Source organism: Petaurus breviceps, unplaced genomic scaffold, assembly GCF_028583685.1.
Source record: "Petaurus breviceps papuanus isolate PSGF00001 unplaced genomic scaffold, PetGlider_PUasm1.0 76, whole genome shotgun sequence".
Taxonomy (NCBI): domain Eukaryota; kingdom Metazoa; phylum Chordata; class Mammalia; order Diprotodontia; family Petauridae; genus Petaurus; species Petaurus breviceps.
In genome coordinates, this window is record NW_027186473.1 from 6398112 (window position 1) to 6410957 (window position 12846).

Sequence of the window (12846 nt, forward strand, 5' to 3'; positions counted from 1 at the left end):
AGAGAGAGAGAGAGAGACAGAGAGAGAGAGACAGAGAGAGACAGAGACAGAGAGAGAGAGAAAGGCAGAGAGAGAGACAGAGAGAGAGACAGAGAGAGAGAATACCAAATACACTAAACTTCATTATGTTCGGAAGTGGCAATGGTAGTACCAAAGAATCATTTTTTTTAAGTTTTTCTATCAGAGGATTTTTGAAAGTGGATCCATTACTATATACCCAGAATTGGAAAGATCTTTTCCAATGGATGTATACTTTGCAACATAGGATAATTTTGTACCAAACAAGGATCTGTTCCCAAAGGGAACTATATAAATATTTCCATGGGGAAAATAATAATCTAAAAATTGAAATAAAATCATAACATGTCTTAGTTCAGATAGGACCTTAGGGACCAAGCAGAGAGTCAATCAATAAATATGAATCAATCACCTCCTATGTGCCCAGCCCTGTGTAACCTCTGAGGATGCAGAGAAAAGCATGGCCGTCCCTGCCATCACAGGCTCACAATCCAAAGGGAGAGATAACACACAGAAGGGGAGTGAAGATTATTAGGCGGGACTTGAGGGAGAGGCGTAATTAAGTTCTGGAACTGGTGCATGAGATGGCCCGAGGAGGTGAGAGCTTAGAGCGGATATCATCTTGCAGAATGATGAGTTTCTGGAGATCAGGAAATCTATGAAAGTGGCCAAGCAGGAGATGATCAGACTATAAGTAAATTATAAGAGACTCAATGCTAGGCACTATTTTCGTTTTTATTTTGTGTCAAGATGCTGGGTAAATTGTAGGTGCTTCGTGTATGTTTGTTAAATTGATGAAATCTAGGGTTACAGAATTTAAAGCTGAAAAAGTATTTAGATGCAACCTGGCATAACCTCTTCTATTTTAAAGATAAGGAAAATGAAACACAAGTTAAAAAAAAAAAACTTGTATAAGATTACAAGTCTCTCAACTCTTTTCATTAGCTTCCTTCCTTAATACTTTCCTAACCTTCTGTATATCACATAGCTAGACAGTAGATTTTTCCTCTAATTACTTCTGATATCATCTCCCATGAGAGTGTATACACTGTTAGAAGCTTCTGTGGGAAGTTTTTCCAAAGTGATGTTAATTGTTAGGGCTCTCTCCTCCTTCTTCAATTCATCTCACACACACACACACACACACACACACACACATTTACATCTTTCATCACTTCAGCAGAATATAAGCTCCTTGAGAGGAGGACGTTTTTTTTAATTTTGTCTTTCCTATCATTCTGTCTTGAACACAGCAGACACTTGGCAAATGCTTTTTGCATTGGATCCACTGGAAAGCAGTGGATCAACAAATTGCAATAAATTCACAAAGAGCTCAGTAAATGCTTGTGACTGATGGACTGATAATAGAGATATGACTAAAGATATGGTTGAGTAATTTTGTGATATTGAGAGATGATTCTGCAAAGAAATGAGTACTGTTTGATTATGAATAGTCCAAATGAAGGAAAGGTTGTATAATTGCCTGCATACTTACAGCTGCCAAATTTCAAAGGACATGAATGAGCATCCATTGGAAAGTCTTCCAAGTGCATTGGACATTCAGCTTGTACTGTAAGCCTAAAAGTCAAAAGTCAAATCTTTTGTTTAAGTTAATCAGAAAAGCAAGAAAAAGCAAGTCCACCTAAATTAATCAACTTCTCAACCATAGAGAAGATGAGCTTATAATATTATCTCAAAGTAATAAGCAGGTAAATAAGTTCTTCATAGTTTCCTTTTCTGTGATGTTTATGAAGCCTTCTCATCACTCACCAAAAGTTTAAAGAGTTGACTAGATTACTCAAAACCAGGCAAGATGGAAAAATACATTTAAATTTACATAAATATAGTACAATTTCAAGTTGATGAAAATAGTGATTTTCTTTTCTAGTGTATGTGTGTGTGTGTGTGTGTGTGTGTGTGCATATTGGGGTGGGGCTTACCCATAGTAATGTCACAATTTATCTGTTTAAAAGCACAAAGAAATGCTGTTTTTGCTAAGGACTATTTTTTCCTCATATAATTCTGAATAATTTTGAAAAGAAAAGTAAAAAATTAATAAATATATTAAAAACTTCAAGTTACTAATATTTATAAAACAAAATTAAAAAAAAGAAAAGAAACATTCAGCCAGATCCCCCTAAAATATACAACTTTAAAATACTGGAATTAAATTAAAAAATAAACAGAAATCTAAGTAGATAAATAGATTTTAAAACTTGATTTTGTTTCTTTAATGTAAGATGTAATGTCAACTATTGGGCTGAGTGAATCCTAACAGAGCAAAGCAATATGGCATTTTTATTAATCTGAAAATTATTCAAATTTTCATTTCATACTTTCTACTCAGGATGGATGAAAACTAGTCCTAAATTAAAATGACAATAGAAAATATCTTTCACAGATTAAGGAAATTGACTAGAAGTCATGTAGTCCAACCTCCTCATTTTACATATGAAAAAACTGAGCTTTAGAAAAGTTAAGATCCACAGTCATTGACAGAGCTAATACAAAAACCCATTTCTTTGGATTCAAAGTTAAGTATAACTTTTGACCCCACCATGGCTTCCCTCATCTTTGGCATCAAAATTCTGCTTAACAACAATATTTTAACTAATGTTCTCAAAAATATGATGTTCTCAACATTCTACAAAGTTATTTTCCTCCATTTAATTTAAACACTAAAGTTAAGTCTCATTTTTATCTTGAACTAAATCTGATCAAAGTGTAGCATCAATAGTAGCTCTTACCCTTTGATCAGGTCCTAGAAACAGGAAGCAAGATGAAACAGTCATAGTGAATAACCATCTTCTCTTATTCAATAGTAACAGCATGGTTAATCTTAAAGAATATAGTTATCACAGACAGAAGTAAACAAAGGCATGCATTTGTGCTTCTGGAATTTATTTTTTTCCAGAACTTATAACCTTTTTTTAGTACAATCTGATGCATATCAACAGAGATATATTTATCTCTATAACATTGTACAACACTTAACATGTTCAGATTCTCATATTAAAGCATAAAAATTCCTCATAGCTATTAATATTTCCAAATATAAACCAAATTTCTATAAACTCCTCTCTATGGTTTACCATCAGTTTTCTACTGTTGGCTATGATTTCCCACAATTTGGCCAAAAAGGATACTTCCTATTTGCAGAAAAAAGAATTTCTATGGAAAATGTAACAGGTTTTTTTTTTTTTTTGGTGGGGGGCAGTTTCAAAACATTTACCTCTGCTGGTGATATCACTGCATATGAAAATTGTGGCAACCAATTTATTCCTAAATTTTCATAAAATGCCCACTGAATTATATGAATGTGTGATTTTACTCTGCATTTATTCATAAGATGACCTACCCATTGATTTTGAGATTCTAATCACCTTGCATTTGTTGGTCTAAGAGGCAAAACATAGAACCCTGCAAAGGTTTATTATATGTAGTATGATTGATGGAGTTCCTGCAAGGAAAATTGCCTATACAAATGAAATCCTTTAACCACTATCCTCTATTCCCCCACAAGAAAATTTTAAAAACCATGACTGTAAGGAATGATGATTACATTCACAAGTATGAAGTTACAGAATATAGTTCTACTTATTTTAATGGAGAAAAATTTTTAAAGGTATTTTATGAATTGTCCAATTCAGAAATATATTTTAATAAGATATAAAATATTTTGCAATATTGATTAAAAACTTAAATGCACACATTAATAGGATTGAGGTGTGAAAACATTTAATAGTATGCATAAAGGCCTTTTTTATAAAATTAGAGTTGTTATTAATAAACACAGAGCTTGGAAAATCACAGTATTATTATTATAACCATTATCTAAATTACATTAACTTACCTTCTGCTCCTTTCATTCATTCCTATCATGGGTTCCATTATTACTTTTAGTTCTACTTATTCCTCATACTACATATTCTTAGCAACCACTTATCAAAATATCTTGACCATTCTACTCATATAGCATGAATAACAATATAAGAGCTTGAATGATAACCTGGTATGTCCATTTCTGAGCAAATAAATGCAGCACAGGAGGGAAAATCTACCTCATTGTGTATAACAAAGTGCCATCATCCTGGATGCGTAGAAGCTTGTTTGGCATTGTCATGTTATGAGCCACGGACTTCTTTCCATTGTGAAAAAAAGTGTCAGGAGTCCAGATTTTGCTGGCCATTAGATTATTCAGTCGGAGGATATTCATGGGACCTTTAAATTTCAACCTTTCATCTTTCCATTTTTGACGGAAGAAAACATCTATTGTGTATTCCTGTAAGTGGGAAAAATAACTCTGAAGGAAAATAGAAACACACACACACACACACACACACAAACACACACTTCCAGACTATAGGAACTATATAATCAATTAAAATAGATTCTGGAAAAGAAAATAGGCAATTATTTGTATGAAAATCAATCAATGACTGACAGAATTGTATAGTCTATCATCTCTTTATAATAAAGCAAAAAAATAGATACCATTTCTATTTATTAGAGTGCTATACTTCAAATAACCTGAGTGTAATAGAAATAATTTCTCCCATTATATCACCAAGTAGGGTGATTTTTGAAGAACGACTATGGGGATGACTTTCCAAGATCCATCTCCTGTCTTTCAAGTCTAAAACATGGGCCATTATATATATAATTTCCCACAAAGTGAACACTGTCCATTTTCAAAGCAGTATTGGATATGCACCTATATCCTTAACTATGTTTCATAAGAAGGACAAAAACGATTGTTTTATTACTAGGCTCTTTCACTTGTGTTCATAGAAAATTATGATGAAGAGCACTTCACTACAGCCTGTGGAACACAAAAGCATGGAGAGCTTGTCAAAAAGGGCACAGGAATAAAAAGAAAACTCTCTGACTTTTTTTTTTCTTTTTCTCTCTTTTGTTTCCTGAGCTAATCTTAATAAAGAGTGGGTAGCAGTTTACCTAGAAGCAAAAGACAAAAAGATCTGACTAATGAGGACACAGTCACGTCCCCATGAATCATCACCTACTTCCTGGTATCTATTCCACTTCAGGCAGACTATTTGTATTTCTCTTTTGTTCTCAATAGAAGGATTTTGAATAAATATGGTGGTATCTTGATTGGATCAGGTACTTTTGAGTTCATAGGAGGTTTTGTTTTTGGTTTTTATTTATTTTTTTTTTATCAAGGAAGCTGTAATTTAAACTGTAGAGTTTCTTTGGAAGATAGGAAACTACTTAATAGTGATACTGAGACTTTTTCATATAACATATTGATCAGCAATCATTGTCAATATCTCTGAAATCACATTCCAATGCTATATTTAAACCATATTTAATTTTACCTGTGATACATAGAGAAAAAGAGAATTTTATCTGAATGTGGGAAAATTGAATTGGTCATGTTGGCAAATTGCATCTTTTGAAAGATATCCATAAAGAAGAGATAAAGTCACCACCACTCAGGAAGGATAAGTTTGTGTTTGTTTTGCAATTCCTTTCAAAAAATTTTACAATAAAAGGGATGAAATTTCAATTAGAATCAACATATCTGCAGGCTCTGATAAGGGAAAGCTCTTGAAGTGGCTTTCTTTGAAGAAAGAAATCGTTTCAGATGGATGAACCTGGGATGCCCAACTTGCAATTGTGAATAAAGCTGATCTTCAGGTTCTATTTCACTGCCTTTGATAATGTAATGTAACATGTTTTCTGAAATATGTTAAGCACCTGAGTTTAGTCATTTAGAAATAGCATTTGTAACAAAAATGACCAGAGTTGCATTCTTGATTCTTTAGTACCTTAGTAATTCTCAAACACCAAATTTGATAAGCCACCACTTAGAAAACAAGATATCTTTTTTTATGTTCAAATCCTTAAGAGAATATATAACTATTATTAGTGTTATGGTGAATTTTTGTATGGTGGCAAGACCAGAATTGTGATTTCATTTTGATAGGGATCTCCCAGAAGAGGAAATTTCCAATGGCAATGAAGATCAATACCTGGTTTTAAAGATATAGAAGGAGAGAATCCACAAAGTGACAGAGAGAAACACTGAAGGCAGACCAGCAAGCAGATAGGAAAGGTCCATCTCAGCGAGCTCGAAGCAGAACCCAGGCCTGGGTGAGCCCATGGTTCCAGCCTCAGGGTATCCCCAACCAGCCATGGCTAGAGATACTTTAGGAGAGTGGATCACCAGCAGCTGTGGAAGTTTACAGAATTATCAACCCATAAATGCCAAAGGCAAAATAAAAGGTCATTGTGGACTTTGGGAACAGGGGGACTAAGAGTGTGGTATGGCCTTTGCCCCTGGAGGGAGAAGCAGCTGAGTTGTAGTGCTTCCACTGCATGGCTGCTTCAGAGCTCCTGGCCTGCAGATTGTAGGGGGACCAAGCAATCTTGCAGAGGGTAATCACTCAAGCTTTAACATGCTTGGATATGGATCACTGTCTTGGGTGGAAGTCCTGGGTGCCAGAGGTGTGGAGGATTCAGAGAGGCACCCAACTAATAGCTCCAGCAGCTACAAAAACTCCAGCAATTTGGGACAAATCTCTCCTCTCTGGAAAAAGGGTTCTACTGTGTTAAAAAGCTCAAATGTCAAGTAATTGAGTGGCAACATGAGCAAGCAAAGGAAGCAAAGCAAGCAGAGCAATCCAACTTTACTCTCCTATTTTGGGGACAAAAAGGATCAAAGCATGGAACAGGAGGAAGGCAGCAAAGTCAGAACTCCTGCACCAAAAGCTTCCAAGAAAAATATGAGCTGGTTACAGGCCATATGGGAGCTTAAGAAGGAATTTGGAAACCAAATAAGAGAAGTGGAAGAAAATTTGGGAAGAGAAATGAGAATGATGTTGGGAGATTGGGCAAGTATTGATAATGACAGAAAAGAGAGAAGAAAAGAGTGTCAATGAAACATGATAAAAGATACAGAAGACAGCAAAAGGAAGCTCATAACAAAGACAGGCAGGGCAGGTAGGGAACTATAAGGTTAAATTTAATACACACTTAAGAAACAACAAACTCTGTGTAGTAATCACATTTTCAGATTTTTTTTTTTACTATTTTACTATTCCTTTTTGTATATTTGAATATCTATGTGTGTTAAATATATAGCCATGTTTGTTCTGTCCCCAGGGTCTAAAGGGTAGGTCTGCTACCTTTCAATTCTAACCCTATCCTGGTCAGGGGTTGGGAAGATCTCTGGGTTGTCTGCCCCTCCCCCATTGGATTGAGTTTCCATCAAATAAATGCATTGCTTTAATTTTAAAGGCAAAATGATTAGTGACACAGTTTCATGTCAGTTCAATATAAAGATTAATTTTTACAAAGAAATATTTGCTTCAAAAATTTAGTAAGAACAAAAAATTGAATAGAGGACTTTGAAGCTTTCTTGATGAAAAAAACAGAGTTGAATAGAAAATCTGACACTCAGATACAAGAAGCAAGAGAAGCATGAGAATGTAAATAGGGAAAAGAAATTATAAGGAACTTATTAAAGTTGAACTATTTACATTCCTACATGGAAAAATGATAATAGTACCTTATGAAACTTTTCTCAGTATGAGGTTAGTTGAAGGGAATATATATGCGTGTGTGTGTATGTATACATATATATGTCTATATAGGAGGCTATATGGGCATATGAATACATATGTGAATGTGTGTATATATGTGTACAGACAGAGGGTACAGTATCAATTGAATAGGAAAGGATGATACTTAAAAGGTGAAATTGAGAGGTGAGAGAGGAATATAATGAGAGGAAATGGGGAGAGACAGAATGGGGTAAATTATCTCATGTAAAAGAGGCAAGGGAAAGCTGTTACAATGGAGGGGAAGAAAAGGAAGGCAAATGGGAATGGGTCAATCTTACTCTCATTGAATTTTGCTTAGGGAGGGAATGACATACACACTAAATAGAGTAACTTGCCCTACAGGAGAGTAGGGGGGAAGGGGATGAGAGGGGGAATGATGGAGGGGAGGGGAGATTAGGGGGTAAGGGTAGCTAGAAGCACACACTTTTGAAAAGGGACAGGGTCAAACCAGAGAATAGAAAAAGTGGGGGATGGGATAGGAGGGAGGGAAATATACTCAGCCTTTCACAATATGTCCACTATGGAAATGTTTTGCATAGCTACACAAGTACAACCTATATTTTATTGCTTATCTTCCCACTAAGCGTGGGTGATGAGGGAGGAAGGAAAAGTATCTGGAATTTGAAGTTTTAAAATCAAATGTTTTAAAAATATATTATTGTTATTATTATTATTTTTACATGCAACTGGAAAATAAGATATACAGGCATTGGGGGATGGAGATTCATCTTGCTCTACTGGATTGTTGGAGGAGGTGTGGGGGAGGATATAGGAAAGAGCGGATTGGGAGAAGGGGTATACAGTGAGATCGCTGTTTTGAGGTGGTAGGTAGGAGAAAAACAGGAAGAAAATCTGTAACACAAAATCTTGTGGAAATGAATGATGTAAACTAAAACATAAAATTTAATTTTAAAAATAAGAAAAGATAAATAAAAAAGTTGAAAAAGAAATAGCCTTTACATTTCAATAAATTGGATATTTGAGGGGAAAAAAGACCCCATCTCACACCATGTGGTGTGAGAGCACCATAGAATTTTCTAACAAAGACTTACTCTATGTCCAATACAAGCAAACTTTTAATAAACTTTACTTTTCTTTGGCTGAAAAAATAAGACATAGGCTAAGAGATCCATTTGAGAGTGCTGAGATGAAAATCAATTCATGCAAGGTCAAAAAGTAGCATGTTTTGGTAGGGTAACTTGAACCCAAATTTTCCTGATGTAATTTTAAGCTATGTACTACACAATCTTCTTTTTAATATAGATGTAATAGGTACTCATTAGCATTAATTGAATTATGACACTAAACAGCATACACCATGAAATACAATGTATGCAATTAGCTATGCTGCAGTCTGGATAGAACCTGCTTCTTGTGGCTGCCTCCTAACCATTCCCTTCTTCAGGAACTGCTTTGAACCTCACACATCTGTACCCCTGGGCAAATACCTTAATCTCTTAGTGTCCCAAACAAATCTCTAACCCTACAGATGCAATTGCCAGTGGGTGTCCTACTCTAATCTTAACTTTTTTATATCCAACTGTCAAAAGATTTTGTGAGGAAACTGTTCAGAAATGTAGGTAAGCCAACTATGTAATAATATGATTGAGAAAAAACTATTTAATTCATTTCTTACAAGTTTGGAGGATGAGGCCCCTTACCATTTTCTTTCTTACCTAAAAGTGCTAAAAAAAAAGGGGGGGGGGAATCACTCATGCCCCTATTTGTTCAAAAAAAATTTTTTTAATATGGAATAATTGTAATAATACTAGGATTTGCAAGTTCATTGTAGCTTCTGAGTTATTATCAATTATGCTTTTACCCAGGGGCTAAAATAAATAAAAGATAATAACAACAACAAAGGCATCTATTTTAAGAAACATACAAGGGCTATACACATTCAAGAACTTTAAAAAATAGATGTGAGGGGCGGCTAGTGGCGCAGTGAGTAAAGCGCCAGCCCTGGGGTCAGGAGGACCTGAGTTCGGTTCTAGCCTCAGACACTTAATACCCACACACACAAAATTAGCTGTGTAACCTTGGGCAAGTTACTTAACCCCAATTGCCCCCCAAAAGGCAAAAAAAAAAGTATGTCAATCTCATCCAATTTCAGCTTAGCCAAGATCATGTAGCTAAAATTATTCCTAACTTCTGACTGAAGCAAGGGAAGTTTCATTTTTGTGAACAAATGAGCCTGGAGAATAGAATTTTAGAGTAGAATTAGATATAGAATTTTAGAGCTGGAAGGAATCTTAGAGCATATGTAGTACAATCTCCTCATTTTACTGAGTAGGAAACCTAGGTCTAGCAAGTTGAAATGATTTCAATAAGATCACAAAGTTGTTCAGTACATGAGTTAGGAAAAGAAGACAATTGAAAGTTCTGTCTATTTCTCATGGTACTCATTGCAAGTAGTTTGTTGTAAGGGGGCGGGGGGGACTTCCTATTAATTAGATCTATCTTAAAGTAGAATGGTATACCTTGGGAAGCAAAATGTCCCCGATTTGGAAGTCACCCACAGACTAGATATCTGCTTTAAATGTTGTAGAGAATTTTCTTTTCCCGTATATGTTGGACTAGATTAAGCCCATTTTCTCTTGGACTCTCTGTGTTATGATGAAAGAGTATGCCACAATTGGATTGATGATACTGAAGAGGAAGAGGATGATATATAGTATTTATATAGGTCCTACTATATATCTGACACTGTGTTAACTGCTTTATATTGTCTCATTTGATCCTCACAACAAATTGAGGAGGTATTATTTTCCCCATTTAATAGTTGAGAAAACTCATGCAAACAGACGTTAAGTGATTTGCCCAGAGTTATATACTTACTAAGTATCTCAGGTTCTATTTGAACTCAAGTCTTCCTGATTTCAGGGCTAGGGTGGCCTTTGCCAAAATGGAAACCACCAAAGAAAGTCACCAATGGGAGAAAGGGGCTTGCCATTTGTAATGGTAAGGGAATTTGAAGATCTTCCCTGCCCCTTAATAGGCCTCACTTGTAGGCCAAAAAGAAATACTTGCTTAGGGGTGGCTTGTTTTACAGGAAGGTCTGCACCTTTTGTTACTTTGTAATTAGGAATTGTGTCATGAAGGTTCTGATGTCCTCTGACCCTGAAGTATGAGGTGAGGTTTTGCTTTGGGGCACATTTATGGGAAGAGTGTTGTGATTTGGCCAGAAAAGACTCTGGGTAGCTGTGGAGTCCCCTGGTTTTAAAAACCCAGATGATGGTGTTTCTTTCTCTGGTAACTAAAATGAATATATGTAATGGTCAGACAGCTAGAAGCCCTGTCTGTTGTTCTGTTGAATTGTGTTATTTTCTCTGTCTGTGTTTTTTTTTCAGCTTGTAATTTCTGTTTGTATATTCTGAAGTTAAGGGTGCTGACTTTTTACCCTGAACTGAGTGAAGGATATCTGTTTGATTAAGATTGTTAACCCCTTTGAGTCACTTTCCTTTAGAAAAGCAGATCAAAGAACCTGTGCTTGAAACCATCCTAGGTATGCTAGGGTGCTTGCTCTTACACCATTTCAAATGAATATTCCAGGGAGATAAGACAGTTGAGTCATGGGGTCACAAGAAGAACTGGAGTAGAATGTTCCCCATTTGAAAGTTTCAATCTACTGTCTGACCTTATTGACCTTTTACATAAACAAAGAAGATTTGTACATAAATATGACGTGTCTATTTTTCATATTTAAAAAAGTTTTACTTAGCTCATAGAGAATGATATATGGAATCCATGAGATGTGGGATGAAATTTGAGACAAAGAATTATTATTATTATTTTTATAGCTAGCAATTATAAAGTGCTTTAATATATGAAAAATACATTTGAAATATTCAATTTTATCCTCACAACAATTCTGTGAGGTTGGTGCTATAATGGTCCCCATTTTACAGATGAAGAAAATGAGTGACTTGCTGAGGGTTACAAAGTGCAAGTGTCTGAGCTTGGAATTGAACTTGGGACCTACTGCCTCTAGGTTCAGGCATCTGATGATGTGTAAGTCACTTTAGTATCTGAGTCTCATGGAAATCTCAGACTTGTCTCCTAATTTATAAAGTGGCAATATCAATCAGAAGGAGGAGCAACAACATTTAGGAAATGACAAATATTTGACCATGAAATATTGTAATAGAAGCCCACTAAAGCCCTAAATTATGATTTCTCTTTGTTTCTTGGCCTGTTTTTAGCCCTCACCCCCATATCTGATCCAAGTATTCAAGTATCATGAGAACATACATGTACTTAGCACCTGTAGGACCTTGAGAAAGCTACCTGGGTTTTTCCTCTGAAAAAGGGAGTAGTTTGGACTTAGATGCCACCTGGGTTCCTTTTCCACTATAGCTCTATTATCCCATTATCTTAGTTGTTGAGTGACTGCTATTTGGTAATATTGATTTCCTATGGAAACACAGCTCTAAATAATGAGTTTACATTGACTGGAAAATAGCCCTCTTTGTTCATGTAATCACTTTGGGAGAGATATAGCAATAAACATTAACAATATGATTTTTCCAAAAATTGTAAAAATGGATCAATCTCTTCTTTATCAAAAGCTTTAAAAATAATATTTCATAACAATTGTCTCCAAGTAGGTGTAAATTATGGTTCTTATATTGATCAAAAATGTTCTTGAATTTTCTTTTCTGTCATAAACTGGGAGAAAAATGGCTTTGAAAATGCCACTTCTATTGTTGCAACTCTTTATGATTAACCAAGAAGCTAAGAAGCATCTTTGCAAATGCCAACTAGCTTTTTCAGATAATGCTAGTCACTAAGCACAAGAAAAGTTTCCCTGTGTATGACTGTGAAAAGCCAGATCTGAGTTTGTTCAATATAAATGCATTTACATGAGTCTGGTCATGACATAGGTGATACCTTTTGGCATTTTCAGAAAAGTGTTTGCATCTGAGTCATAAATTTACCAAAATAATAGTTTTATCTATACAATTTCAAATTCGCTAATATAGTAATGATATGGTAAAATTTTGACAACATGAAAAAGAAATACAATTCATGCTTTTCTATTGTCTTCTCTTTAGAAGGCGTATCTGTCCATACAAGAGAAACCATTTGGATAAAAAAAATCTACTTCTATTATAATATAAATAGAAATGTAGATAATAGCTAATATTTATATATCAGTTTAAGGTTTACAAACAAATATTTGTACATATGTGTTGCGTATATATATATATACATATATATGCATATATATATATATATA

At 34.9% G+C, this 12846-nt stretch overlaps 1 protein-coding gene across 1 annotated transcript in view; it reads right to left on the bottom strand.

Moving 5' to 3' along the window:
• The window catches only part of GABRA2 (gamma-aminobutyric acid type A receptor subunit alpha2), a 142300-nt gene that overhangs the window by 50028 nt on the left and 79426 nt on the right, over positions 1 to 12846 (bottom strand). Inside the window, exons 5-6 of the mRNA XM_069105173.1 lie at positions 4080 to 4300; positions 1514 to 1596 (exon numbers count right to left, since the gene is read on the bottom strand). Of these exons, the coding sequence (XP_068961274.1) occupies positions 1514 to 1596; positions 4080 to 4300 (304 nt within the window). The remainder of the gene's footprint in view (positions 1 to 1513; positions 1597 to 4079; positions 4301 to 12846) is intronic.